This window comes from Salvia splendens, unplaced genomic scaffold (genome assembly GCF_004379255.2).
Source record: "Salvia splendens isolate huo1 unplaced genomic scaffold, SspV2 ctg500, whole genome shotgun sequence".
Lineage (NCBI taxonomy): Eukaryota > Viridiplantae > Streptophyta > Magnoliopsida > Lamiales > Lamiaceae > Salvia > Salvia splendens.
Window position 1 is genome coordinate 684 of NW_024599157.1, and position 13,112 is coordinate 13,795.

The 13,112-nt window shown below is 34.8% G+C and overlaps 2 protein-coding genes across 3 annotated transcripts; both read right to left on the reverse strand.

The window, feature by feature from the left end:
- Positions 1-405: 405 nt before the first annotated feature.
- On the reverse strand, positions 406-4,199 carry LOC121790402 (transcription factor GTE11-like). Of its 2 annotated transcripts, none has more exons than XM_042188632.1 (10): positions 4,082-4,199; positions 2,563-3,532; positions 2,402-2,462; positions 2,269-2,330; positions 2,111-2,171; positions 1,953-2,024; positions 1,349-1,461; positions 1,165-1,231; positions 838-959; positions 406-736 (listed from the first exon to the last, which is right to left on the reverse strand). In XM_042188632.1, the coding sequence occupies exons 2-10, from the start codon at positions 3,475-3,477 to the stop codon at positions 488-490; spliced, it is 1,722 nt and encodes a 573-aa protein (XP_042044566.1). In that variant the 5' UTR covers positions 3,478-3,532; positions 4,082-4,199; the 3' UTR covers positions 406-487. The 2 variants fall into 2 exon arrangements, 1 of the variants encoding a protein (XP_042044566.1); XR_006048272.1 differs by having other exon boundaries at positions 710-736; positions 838-1,014.
- Positions 4,200-9,773: 5,574 nt separating this feature from the next.
- On the reverse strand, positions 9,774-11,536 carry LOC121790399 (bidirectional sugar transporter SWEET2a-like). Its single transcript, XM_042188630.1, has 6 exons — positions 11,345-11,536; positions 10,941-10,977; positions 10,665-10,881; positions 10,420-10,578; positions 10,219-10,338; positions 9,774-10,146 (listed from the first exon to the last, which is right to left on the reverse strand). Exons 1-6 carry the CDS (start codon positions 11,406-11,408, stop codon positions 10,030-10,032), a joined length of 714 nt encoding a protein of 237 aa, XP_042044564.1. The 5' UTR covers positions 11,409-11,536; the 3' UTR covers positions 9,774-10,029.
- Between the last annotated feature and the right edge of the window lie 1,576 nt (positions 11,537-13,112).

The following is a 13,112-nucleotide window of genomic DNA, read 5'->3' on the forward strand; positions in this document are numbered from 1 at the left end:
GTCCATGTAAGCTTTGCTTTTAGTCGTGTTGATGCTAATACGGTACCTCAGTTTTCTCGACTGATAATACCCTACCTTGACGATGTAGGACGATGCAAAGAAGCTTGGCAGGGGAGCCAAGAATCGATATACTGTGTAGCCTATCGGGTTCAATGAGAGATCATCAGCATTTCTTTCATTTTTTGGTGTTTAGACTTTAGATGTTCAGTACCTCTCTCCTGAGATGATCAATGTCTTTAATTTTTCGTTGTAGATATAAAGTATTAGTTTAATCCAATATTAACAGTATAGTTGCACATTAATACAATTCCTATTCAAAAGGTCATCCTTTATAAACTACTACTAATAAAACTAGGTAAAAATGATTAAGCATTCAATTGGAATTATTTACGATCGTAGAATCGATGCTTGAACGACTTTTTTTATAGATTAAAATCATCAATGTATATACACTAGACAATTTCTTGGTTTGTTTTCATTTCTACAACTACAAAATTTCTCCCTCTTCTGCATCAGCTTTTTCCAAGTACTTCTCCTTCAAGTACAAGCCGCTTCCCTTCAAAGACTCTGAATTTTGGATATTGACATCTTCATCTTCATCATCTTCCTCCGCGTACTCCTCCTTCAAGTACAAGCCAATTCGCTGCAAATACTTTAAATTTGGATACCGACCAAACAGGATATCCATATCTTTCAACAGACTTGGAGGGCTATAGATCTCAACAGTTTTTTGGATCTGCAATAACAATTGACAGCTTTCGACATCAGTTAACATGGAAAAGAAAGACAGATCAATTGCTTGGCAGATTGTTATTATTCAATGAACGAATTGTGTACCTTCTCTAATGCCATCCTTGCAGCTTTTCTTTCTCTCTCACGACACATCCTTAAGTCATCTAACTCCTTCCTTCGAAAGGCAGCTTCAGCAGCTTTGATTTCTGCTTCAACCCTGGTTTTCTCTGTGTGACCAATAGAACTAGGTCAGATAAATGGTGAAGCGTAACAAAGATACATCTGAAAAAAAGAAAAAAATGGAGAAAATGAGACGGAGTAGGTGAATAGCAATTAATATAGCAAATCAAAGCACAATCTACTTAAGTAAAAAAGCATATAACAGTGACGTGCATTCAGATCAATAATTGGATATACGGATCTTGAAATCACCTTTCAGCTGTTCTATCTCCAGGCGCAGTTTTTCTTGTTGCATTCGTGAAAGATCAGAGTTCTCATCCTAGACAAGTAAAGACGCAATATTCAGCATAACCAATCATAAATAATTACTACTTCCTAGCAAACCAATCAATAACAAGACTATACTACAGAGTACAGAACAGAATGTATCATGTACATGATCCACAGGTGTCGGATGTGTAGCTTTGAAAATAGTATCTGCAAAGCGGCTTTTCAGCATTGCAATCCGCAAAGCCTTCTTTGGCGACATTTGGACATCAGCAATCCAGCCTATATAAGAGCAAAATACTTCATATTCCAACCAATAATGGGAAGCACACAACTATTCGTAATAATGTTCAAATATGCAAGTAATAAAACGAAGTTCACATGGTTAAGAATCATCTATTTATACAAGACAATGATCACATCCTATAGGAATAGGTTGAGCTTATCTGTTAGAAATTGGGAATAAAAGAGTATGAGATAATGATATGTAACAAAATGTCCACATGTAATAAACTTGTATATAATGAGAAAAGCCTCATTAAAGAGTCATTCTTATAAGAAAGAAGAAGGGCCCCGATACTATTATAGAGACTTTTCATCAAATACTCAAGACATAATACAAAATCCATGTTACTGCTCTGGAACATAGTAACAAACATAGAATTATCCAATATTTCTCTGATATTTTTCAGTTATGTTCACTTTTTCCTCACTAGTTCATCAGAATTGAGATATCAATAAATTTGCAAAGCCGAACATACAGTAAAGCTTACCTTCACCAGATTCAGTAGTAGTGGCAGATGTTGAACAAGGACTTTTTTCTTCATTGGGAACAACCCGACAACCTAGAGTCATTGGAAGCACATTAGATCTCAATGATTAAAAGCTTTGGAAGGGGAACATGAAGAAGAATAGCAATAAATGAGCTCACCATCTGAACCTAGAACAGAGCTGTTTGCAAGAGATGTTGAAGTACATTTGACATCACAATCCTGGTATTAAAATAAAAGCCCCAATCAGGCACTAATTAAACACAAAATCATTCCCAAAGGAACTTAAGCGAGCATCAACATTTGGTTCTTGACATACAGGCTTGGAGTCAATTAATTGGCCAAGGTTGGCAGATGCCGAAGCTCGTTCACTACAATGCACTGTGCAATTATACACATGGTTAATTAGATGCTAAAGTTAACCATAAAGCAGAAACATGATTCTGCTGCACCTTTGTCAGCAGTTCTGCTCAATGATGAACATCCAATTAGTGCTGTTTTTCCAGGCTTGGCCTGTTCAAATTAACAAAGATCTCAGTTACTGTCAAATTGATGAAAGTGGAAGGCACAAAGGAGCGATAAAAATGTGTTCAGTAAAGGAAAGCATACTTACTTGCACAAGACCTGATCTGCACTTCTGTTTTTCCTCTAGTGATATCCGCCTTGAGTTGCCAAGTTTTTCAGGCACAGGAGCTTTCATCTGACCAACTGGCTTCAAAATTTGGTGATTGTTTTCTAAAACTTTCCTGGTGTTTTCATAACTTTTATTGGTATGCTTCAGTCTTGCATCTACTGATTTCCACCTCATCCTGAAATAACCATCCAATATCTCTGCCCAGCAATGAACTTGGTGTGAAGGAGGATTATATGATATTGCATTTTCAAAAGTCAGGAGCACGTCAGCAGCAAATTCCTTGGCACCAGAGTACATATTTTTCTCCAGTTTACGTTTGATTGTTCCCAAGTCCATTGGGTTCTTTATTATCTCGAAGTAATCAGGAATCTTCAGCTTCACTGGATTGACTGGCTCATTAAATGCCCGTGCCAAACTATGACTCATCAATGCTTTCAAAATCTTAGTGCACTCAAGTTTTAAATTGCTGTCCATCTTCTGCTTTTTCCACCTTTGATCATCAGAAGATATTGCTGGCCTCTGCTTGCCGAAGTTTACTAGCATTGATGGCTTCGATGGAACATTAGCCTCAGGAGGCTTACCTACACCAACAGAAACTCGGGTTCTTTGCCTGTTAGTGCCTTCACATTTTACTTTTAGGATGTCCATCTTTTGCTTTTTTGACCTTTGACCATCAAGAGACCTTTCTGGCCTCCGCTTGCCCGACTTCACTGGCGTAGATGGCTTCACCATAACATTTTCCGCAGGACGCATATGAGGCCCATCAGTGCCTTCACGTAACTTATCTTCTACTACATTCCATATACCTTTGGTAGTTACTTTGAACTTCAATGAACTCAGACCTGTCTTATTCTCAGCAACCGTGTGAGGGAATTGCATCGGGTAGCAGGACATTGTTTGAGCTTGATTCAACCAATTATATGCATAACAATTGTATGCTTCAGTTACACTGGGGCGAGAAAACAACAGAAATATAGGATTCAAACACTATCATCATGTCTCACACAAGAGAAAATATAAGTTCAGGTTTCATAATGTATGCATAAACAATCATCATGATTCATAAATTCTTAAGCATCCAAGGTCGGCAAAAGAAAATACGATAGAGCAAAATTGTGAACTCGAGAAACCCAAAAAAAACATAGGGTCGGTCGAAAAAGAAAAGCAATTATAAATTCAAGATATCCAGAACATATATACATAAATAAACATAAGGCCGGGCAAGAAATCGAACCGTCAACAATCACACGATACAAAAATTCAAGGAGCGTGGAGAAAAATTGGGTGATATCGATTTTCAATTCTAATTAAACGCCACGCTATTCGTACAAGCACAATATGGTAATCTATAGTCCGCCTGAAGCATCTCTTCATCGAACATATTTTGAATTTAGGGCACACGCAAGTCAAACTCTTAAGAATTAAGCCTCGGTAAAAAAACCTAATTGGAGATTTTAACAGCCATAAACAAAAGTTTAGGTTTCTCGTTCAGACTTACATGCTGATGAAGTTCGTTGGTAGACCGGAAAGAGGCTTCGAAGTCGAAGGATGATTCACTGCGGCGGCGGCGGCATTGAGGCGAGGCGGCTGCGTAAATTGTAAGTAAACGTGTGGGAGTTCGGTTTGGAGGGTTAAATAAATTAAAATAATACTCTTAAAATTTAGGGGTAAATAGTTATACTTGCACAGCAAGTAATAGTAGTATCACTAAATGCTATGGAATATCCTCGCCTGTATCTATTATGAGAGCAATTTTATATTAGTTTCCCTTTTTGTGAGTGTGAAAGTTGATTTTTATCTTATTTTCGAAATTTCCAAATGGGATAAGTGGGTTGAAACTACAACGCCCAAGTACTTTTTCCATATATATAGTTTTTTAGATTATTTACTTTTAAATATTTAGATACCTTATGTGTTGAAATCAATTTAAAACTATTTCCATTATAGAGCATCGAAGAGGCATAAAATGAAGTTGGAACAAAGTTGGGAGTCAAATACGAACTTTGGAAAGATCAGAACGTTCCACTCGACCGAGTGGAAATGTGTCCAAAAGTCACTCGGACGCAGTGGCGATCCAGAATTTTTTATTTGGGGGTACGATAATTAATTATCGCACTTCAAGCGTCAAAATTTAACCTATTCTTTTCATTTCTTTATTTTGTTTTTTCAATCAAAATTTATGATTTTATTTATTTTTATTAAAAACATCTTAAAGATGTGCACTAGAAGAGAATTGGAAAAATAAAAACTAATTATATGTCATGCCGAAACGATATTGAATGAAAATACATTAGAATATTTTTTAAAAAGCTAAAATGATAGAGATAAAACTACTTTAAAAGATTTGAAAAATAGAAAAAATAAATATATAGTGAATTGTGTAGATTTCAAATGCATTGAAAAAAATAAAAATTCTAATATATAATAAACTGCAAATAAAGATGTGCGCATTGGATGGATTTTTATTTTGGAATACATATTTAAAAGCACAAAAAGATCTTAATAATGGAATCCATATTAAAATATTTAAAAAGAATAAAATAGAAGATTGGAATAAACAAATAAACAAAAATAAACAAGGGGTGGCGTCGCTTGGTATCAAACTCGGGCCTCTCCTGTGGAAGAAGATACCATTACCGCTGGACCAAGTGTGAGAATTGCTAATGAGTATATCTAAATTAATTATAACGGTAAATTTTGGGGGTACAGTGGTACCCCCTTGTTCCAATGTGGCTCCGCCACTGCTCGGACGTAGTGACTATCAAATCTCCAAATTAGAAAGTTCCACTCGATCGAGTGGAGTTATGTCTAGAATCCACTCAACCCGAGTGGAGTTACGCCCAACCGCAAATTGACATGTTAAATTCATGTATTTGTGAACATGTTCAATGTGAGTAGAACGAACGAGATTATTCGAATTTTCATTGAATTGATCTGTAATCCATAGTTTAATGGTTCATTAAGTTAATTCGCATCTGGAGCATAAATGTTCTCAATTTCTTGTTTTTTTCTTTTGTTCTATTTATGTTTTAATTTAGTTTCAATCCAACACCCCCCAAATGTACTTGCTTTCGAATTAAATAACTACTTCCTTCTTGATAGAGTATGATTTATGGAGATAAGAATCTTCGAGTGGCACGATGGTGCCCGTCGTCAGTGGCGGACGCAGGATTTTAATATTGGGGGGTCACAAATTAATAGTAGTTCTTTCGTCCATAAAAAAAATAATTTTTCCATTTTCTTCCGTCCACCAAAGTTAGTCACATACTAAAAATAAGTCTAATTATATATATATATATATAGGATTGTGATCAAGATAGAACCATTCTTAAACGTAGAACCATTCTTAAACGTAGAACAAATGCCAAACGGAGGTCGTTAGATCTTTAATCCAACGGTGTTGATTTGCACAGCAACTTCCCATTACAACAAAACTATTATTAATGGGTGAATGCAGAGAAGTGAAAAAATAAAGCATGCATGGACTCTTCTTCGTTTCATTCATTCTTCCATCAACATGTGAGTTTTTTCACATGTTGAGTCCGGAATGTCGTGAAAACATAGTCTAATATGTATGATTTTTAATCTTGACCGTCATTTTTTCCTCATCCAATGAATAAAATATGTAGAGTTCTAGGTTCTACACTTAAGAATGGTTCTATCTTTAACGCAACCCTATATATAATATATATATTATATATATATATATTATCTTTCTCTCGTATTTTACCCATTACGAATTTAAACTCGCGTTGTCCACCAATTATAATATTTTTCACATATGGGAGAGAGTATTAACAATTTGTTAAATATTTTTAGTGTCAACAACGTCATAAACAGTCCGACAAGATCATTATGGATCTACGAGATAGAGATGACTACTGAGAGAAAATTAATTTGAGAATTAACAATATAAATTAAAGTGACTACATTACTTTATATCTACAATAACAAAATACACATAAATTGAAAAATAAATAAAAATTAGTAGTGTGAGAAAATCATAAATATGTAACTAAATTGATTAGTAGCTAATGAATTAAGTATGGAAAATTGGGTATCATAAATATAAATTGATTAATAGACAAATGAATTAATATAAGAAAAAGCACAACTCGCGAAAGGCGCCGCTAGAGGGAATGGGTCCTATGCACTTGTGAATTAAAGACAGCAGCTCTAAGCAACTAAGCTACCGACTGAAATTACACTCCGCTGTATGCTTATACATAATATAGTTGAAGGGTCCGCCTCTGCCCGTCGTATGACATAAGAGTTGATCATCATGATATATATCGTGGTATATGAAAATTGATATCATTATCATACTAGTATTAAAATTATTCGGTAAGGTAACAATCCTTTCTCTAATTCTTCTCATGATCAGTAAAACAACTTAAGTACTATCTCCGTCCATTTTCACCTTCCTTTTTAGTTTGTCTCATTCAAGATATCCATTTTCTATATTATAAGATGTGTAGTATTTACACTTAGGGTTGTAAACAAACCTTTCCTATTATCTCCTACCTGTAGAAAATATGGATTGAAAACCATAAAGATCGTTTTTAAGAATTTCGCACTATATATCACTGAAATATACACAGTTTTTGTTGGGGAGAGGGATACAGTCCCCATGATTGATTGATGAACAACAACATCTGCTAATTTGTATTTCCTTTTTTTCAATCACACACAATAAACCTCCCTCACATCCCACCAATATACACAAACGGGGATAAAGAATGTAATATAAAAAAAATAACGAAAAAATAGTGGAAGGTGAATTCTAATTTTAAATTAGATTTACGGAGTATAATATATTGAGAGTAGGATAAAGTTAGTTGAATGTGAAATCAATTACTAAAAGTAGTAAAAAGTAAATTAATTATTTATTGGTGAACATAAAAAATAGCTAAATGGAACGATTATTAGTGGACGGGGGAGTACATTTTTTGGGCATTGAATTAGGGTATCATATCAATGCAATCAAAAAACATTATACTATAGTCATTACAGATATATACAAATTACATTTTTTGTGCAAATTTATTCGTTTGAACATATGCAATTGGGATTTCGTTAAATCCTCATAAAATCACCTCTAATTTAATAATAATGATAAAAAAAATTAATTTAAATAGACAGAGTTATACACCCATGTCTAATTATATGTGATTAATTTCTTTTTGGCCGATATTTTGAAAATAATACTAATTAAAGGGAAGAGAAAATAGTTTCTCTTTACTTTAAGTACTAATTTTATATGATGAATAAAAATAACAATAAGAGACTATTTTTATAAGATGGATCACATTCGCAATATGTTACTGGGCCGCTTGGAGACGGAGAATAAAAGCTAAATTTCATTTTACAGCAAAAGCCTTAGTATTAGTAATATATTAGTAATTTTGAAAAATATCCCTCGTAATGTAAGAATTTCCATCAGCAATCCCTTGTCTATTCAACATTTTCCTGCCCATTCCCTCTCCTCCAAAATGGGGTCCTGAATTTCCTAGATAAAGTTCTGTTTAGCGCAAATCACGTGAATGTAATATCATTCTCTTATTATAGACATTTTGATGCTTTCTATCAGTTGATTCACATTGAAGTACCATGATGCAGGTAATCAAGCACTTTACAACAGCGTTGATCTACTCCATTTGATGAGGAATCATTCAAGAAAACAATTTTGGCTTTCAAGCATCAACTTTATTTGTTATTTGTGGATGTGTAACTAATGCTCGTGCATTGCTTCTAATTTATAAACGATGTGAATTAATTATAGATTCTATGGTTTAGTGTTAATTTATGATATTTATTTACAATGATTTTACTTTGAATCATAACCCCGGTCAGTTTTATTATTCAATTTTATCTTCTAGCCAAATTCTCTTTAACTTGGTTATTAGGGAGAAAACGTAGGTAAAGAATTCAAGTTTTGTATCATATTCAATATACGAATCTTGGATTAGTTGATTTACATGTTGGTGCAATAATTATTGGATTTTTGCTATATGTCTTTAGGAATATATAATTAATTTTGTAGATGAATTCATGTACGTTGGAAATTAGAAGTTAGATTAGAGCTTATTATGCGTCTTTAGGAGTGATAATCCGATGAGTATGAATTTGATCTTAGTATTCAGCAAGGTTAAATTCAAGTATCTATGAACATGTTCAATGTGAGTATAACGAACAAGATTATTCTAACTTTCTTTAGATTGATCTTAATCTATAGTTTAATTGTTTCATTATGTTGATTCAAATCTGGAGCATATTAGGAGCAGTGTTCTCAATCTCTTGCCATTTTCTTGTTTTCTAGTTTTATTTCTTTACCAATTTCTGTTTAAATTTAATTTTCCAATCCAAAATCCGCAATATTTATTTGCTTTCGAATTAAATACAACTTCCTCCATGTGGTTGGACACCCTAACAATTAAAACTACACCTATATTCTTGCAATTAAGTTGTTATTTTAGAGTTGTAATTTTAAACTTGAGTGTCAAATATCAATTGACTTAAAAGCTCTAAAAAATACACATTAAGACTTTAATTTCTTGAATAACTCCCTCCGTCCACCATTTTTAGTCCACTTTGTATTGGGCAAATGTTTTAAGAAATATAAAGAAAAATGAGTTGAAAAAATTAATGGAATTAGGTGACACTTTTATATATATGTTTTATAATAAAATGTGAGTGAAATGAGTTAGTGGAATGTGAATCTACTTAACATTCATAGTAAAAGGTGAAAGTGTACAATAAATGGGGGACGGACAAATATAGCAAAAGTAGATTAAAAATGAAGGATGGAGAGAGTATGACTTTAATAGATTATGATTTATAAGATTATGGATCTTAATATGATTTATGGAGAATAAAATTCTTCGAGTGGCACGATGGTGCCCGTCGCATGACATAACAGGTGATCAAGACGATATATAATGTGCCTGTCGTATGAAAAATAGTTGATCATGACAATAAATACCGCAGTCTACGAAAATTAATATCATTATATATCAAAATATCTGTAAGATAACAAACCTTTCTCTATTTCTCATAAAATGTGTAGTAATTCACACTTAGGGATTGGAAACAAACCTTTCCTATTATCTCCTTTTAAATACTTCGACCCCAACCTTGACTACCTAATTAATATCAATTGAGAAAATATGGATTGAAAACTATACAGTTCGTTTTTAAGAATTTCGCACTACATATCATTGAAAAATACACAGTTTGTTGTTGGGGAGAGATATACAGCCCCCCATGATTGATCAATGAACAACAACAGCATCTGCTAATTTACATTTCCTTTTTTTCAATCACACACAATAAACCTCCCTCACATCACACCAATTTACACAAAAGGGGATAAAGAATCGACGGAATTTAACAAGAATGACATCAAGATTTAAGGCCAGTTTCTCGGCTCTCACAAAGAGCAGCAGATCAGACCGTGTATGGCTCGAGCAAAGGCGCCCTCGACAATTGTGCATTAGTTCTGCTGTAATGGAAGTATAGCACCAGCTGAAGAATCCCAAGAACTGCTCCAATCCCATTAGGAATCTGATTTTTTGCAGGTGGTAAAAGGTTAGAGATGCATCTAGTAATAGGATGAAGAAACTTGAAGAGGCTTACAGAGACAAAGGCGTCGTGCTTGAGCATTCCATACGCGAAGAAAGCAATACTCATCAAGAATGTAGCAAGAGACAGATAGTATGGCATGTATTCCACACTTTTTGTTCTGATCACCAGATTCTGTGTAATCGTAATGATATCAAACGCAAGCTAATCAAGAATGTAGCAAGTGACAGATAAAATGAGGTGATTAGTACTCACAATGATGAATAGTGGAGAAGCAAACATGGATATGAGAGAGAACACTGATAAGTAACCAACAAAGAGCTGCCGGTTTGGTGGCTCGAAAACACAGAGGCTAATAGAGACAATGACAGCAAACACAGCAAAAACTCCCAACAACAATCCCACCACCTTCAGCTGCAAATTAAAACACACACCACTTTTTCACTTAAACTGTTTGAACAAGTATAGCTTGACAGAGGCAAAGATGAATAGAATTATACCCTTCTCCTGTGGTCTGCATAGGCTATGAATATGAGGATGTAAACGAGCTGGAAAAGGGCTCCGATTGTGTTGACAGTGGCGATCAAGATCAAGCCGGGAGAGACAACCGGTGTGCCATACCAAAGGCATATCAAGCAGTTCAAGAGGGCGTAGATGTAAGGCAGCCCTGAGAATTGCTCTGTTGATTTGTTTCTGATGATCCTCTTGAATGTCGGACTGCAATATAAGTGTAATCAATTCATCACACATCAATTAAACCTTATTTTAGCACTAACATAGGCGATACGAATAACACGAAAGCACATATGTTTCCTGCAAAGACAGATCAACTTCGGTTATTTTAGCAGTTTGAACAATACTCACCTTCATCAGATAACGTATGGGAGTCAAAATTGAATTTTCCAAGAAGATTTTTTGTCTCTTTAATTGAGATTCATCGAGAATATGAAAACTACTAAAATAAGAATGCAAGATTAAAGCGACGCCCCTTTTGTAGAAAGAGGGAATTAAGAAAAGAGAAGTCTGCCCCTTTTTGCGAGAAAGCGCGAAGAAATTGGAAAGTGAACCAAAATGGCAACCGTCGAAATCGAATAGGAGCAACTCATAAATAAATGGAGTAATAAAAAAGTCACAAAGAAGAAAAACACAGAATTTGGGTGGATTCAAATGAGAGAGTGACCTGCAACTCCAGCTCCTTCGCTGATAATTGAATAAGGTGAAGAAGACATTCCACCTTCAGCCATAGCTCTACCTCTCTCTCTCTCTCAAGGTTCTCTGGAATCGATTTCAATTTTCAGCGCCTTTTGTTGTTGATGGAGGAAGATGATAGGCCAGTATTGAGCTGGCTTCAACGCCACTTATTACCACGTGCCTTTTCTATTAATCTCTGAACTTTTCTAAGAAAGTCGGCACCTCTATTTTCTACTCCTTCCTTAATTTTTCTAAAGTGGGAAATTATTAATTTGTTTTGTACACTCCGTATTTATACAGTATAGGAGAAATTTATTGGACTTCACTTCGTTTCTTAATTTGATTTTTTGAATTATTGTTAATCCCACCATGTTGTACACTAGTTTCAATCCTACGAGTTTCATAATATGCAGTATAATAAAGTGCCATCAAATATGTAAATAGTCAGGGAAACAAAAATGAATATAATTCTAACCAATTACTACTATATAAAATATAATACCCCTATTTGGCAGTGCTGTTTATACTCACAAGTTTGATTAATATACTGGGCCACATGGTTCATGGTATAATATTCTTCAACCAATTCACTATCACGTTGCTTTAAAAATATGATAAGGGTGGCTTTCGCCTAGCTCCTCCTGCCATATCATCAGCACTAAAAATCCTCCTCTCATATCATCAGGACAAGCAAATAGCCCAGCAATAGCCTAGTCACATCACCCCTAATTATATAAAACAAATAATTGACAATCACACAAAATACAGAATTAAATTTACGACACAGATACGGGAATATCCAATTATTTTATTTAAATTTTAAAAAAGTACATTTAAAAAATTACATAATTAAAAAAAAACTAACGCCGTGCAATCCTCCGGGCCCACAACTCTTCAATTAAATCCTTTTGGAGTCTAATATGAGCATCCGTTTGGCGTATGTCGGCATGTGCTTGGAGGAGGCCGGCTTCATCGTGCGGGACCCCATTTTATACGTTGGGGCGGCTATGCCATGGCTTGGACCGGCTTCATTATCGTCGTTGGCCCAACTAGTCAGTCGTACACCTTCATCTTCGACAATCATGTTGTGCATGATAATACAGACGTACATTATATCAGCAATGCAGTCGATATGCCACAAATGCGTTGGACCCCTAATTGCCGCCCATCGAGACTGGAGCACACCAAATGCGCGCTCCACGTCCTTGCGCGCCGACTCCTGGCGTTCCGCAAAGTAGGCATTTCTCTCATCCGATGCGCATCTGATCGTCTTCACAAAGACGGGCCACCTAGGGTATATCCCATCCGCCTGGTAGTAGTCCATATCATGCTGGGTCCAGTTGGCGACAAAACTGATGGCCGGACCGACGAGTTAAGATTCAACCCTACAACTCAATCGTAGATGAATAATCATGGGATAATTAGTCATAGCTAACCCCATATGACTAAAATAATTTAACAACTCAATCCTAAATTGTATCTTAGTATTATTTTATCTTGCTAACCGAACACCACCTAAAAGGATAATTAAGGTGTTTTTTTTACTAGATAATACAATGTCAAGTTTGACATGTTTGGTCTTTCAATATAAAATAGAATTGTACTTTCTTGATCCTGATATTTTATTATCATCTATTTTTAACACTGTTAATATAAACTTGCTGAAATAAAATAATTAAAGTATACGTATGAAAAGTAAATTTACCATGAGAACGTGATATCGCTCGCTATTATTACTCCTATATTAAGCATTTAAA

Bases quoted from the DNA above. Each gene is read 5' to 3' on its own strand.
- LOC121790402 (XM_042188632.1), bottom strand. From the start codon at position 3,477: ATGTCCTGCTACCCGATGCAATTCCCTCACACGGTTGCTGAGAATAAG. The intron at 2,172-2,268 runs GTATGTCAAGAA...TTTTAATACCAG, and splicing joins AATTAATTGACTCCAAGCCT to GATTGTGATGTCAAATGTAC. The intron at 1,232-1,348 runs GTACATGATACA...TTACTTGTCTAG, and splicing joins ATCCGACACCTGTGGATCAT to GATGAGAACTCTGATCTTTC.
- LOC121790399 (XM_042188630.1), bottom strand. From the start codon at position 11,408: ATGGCTGAAGGTGGAATGTCTTCTTCACCTTATTCAATTATCAGCGAA. The intron at 10,579-10,664 runs GTATAATTCTAT...TTTAATTTGCAG, and splicing joins ATGCAGACCACAGGAGAAGG to CTGAAGGTGGTGGGATTGTT. The intron at 10,147-10,218 runs GTAAGCCTCTTC...GCAAAAAATCAG, and splicing joins AGCACGACGCCTTTGTCTCT to ATTCCTAATGGGATTGGAGC.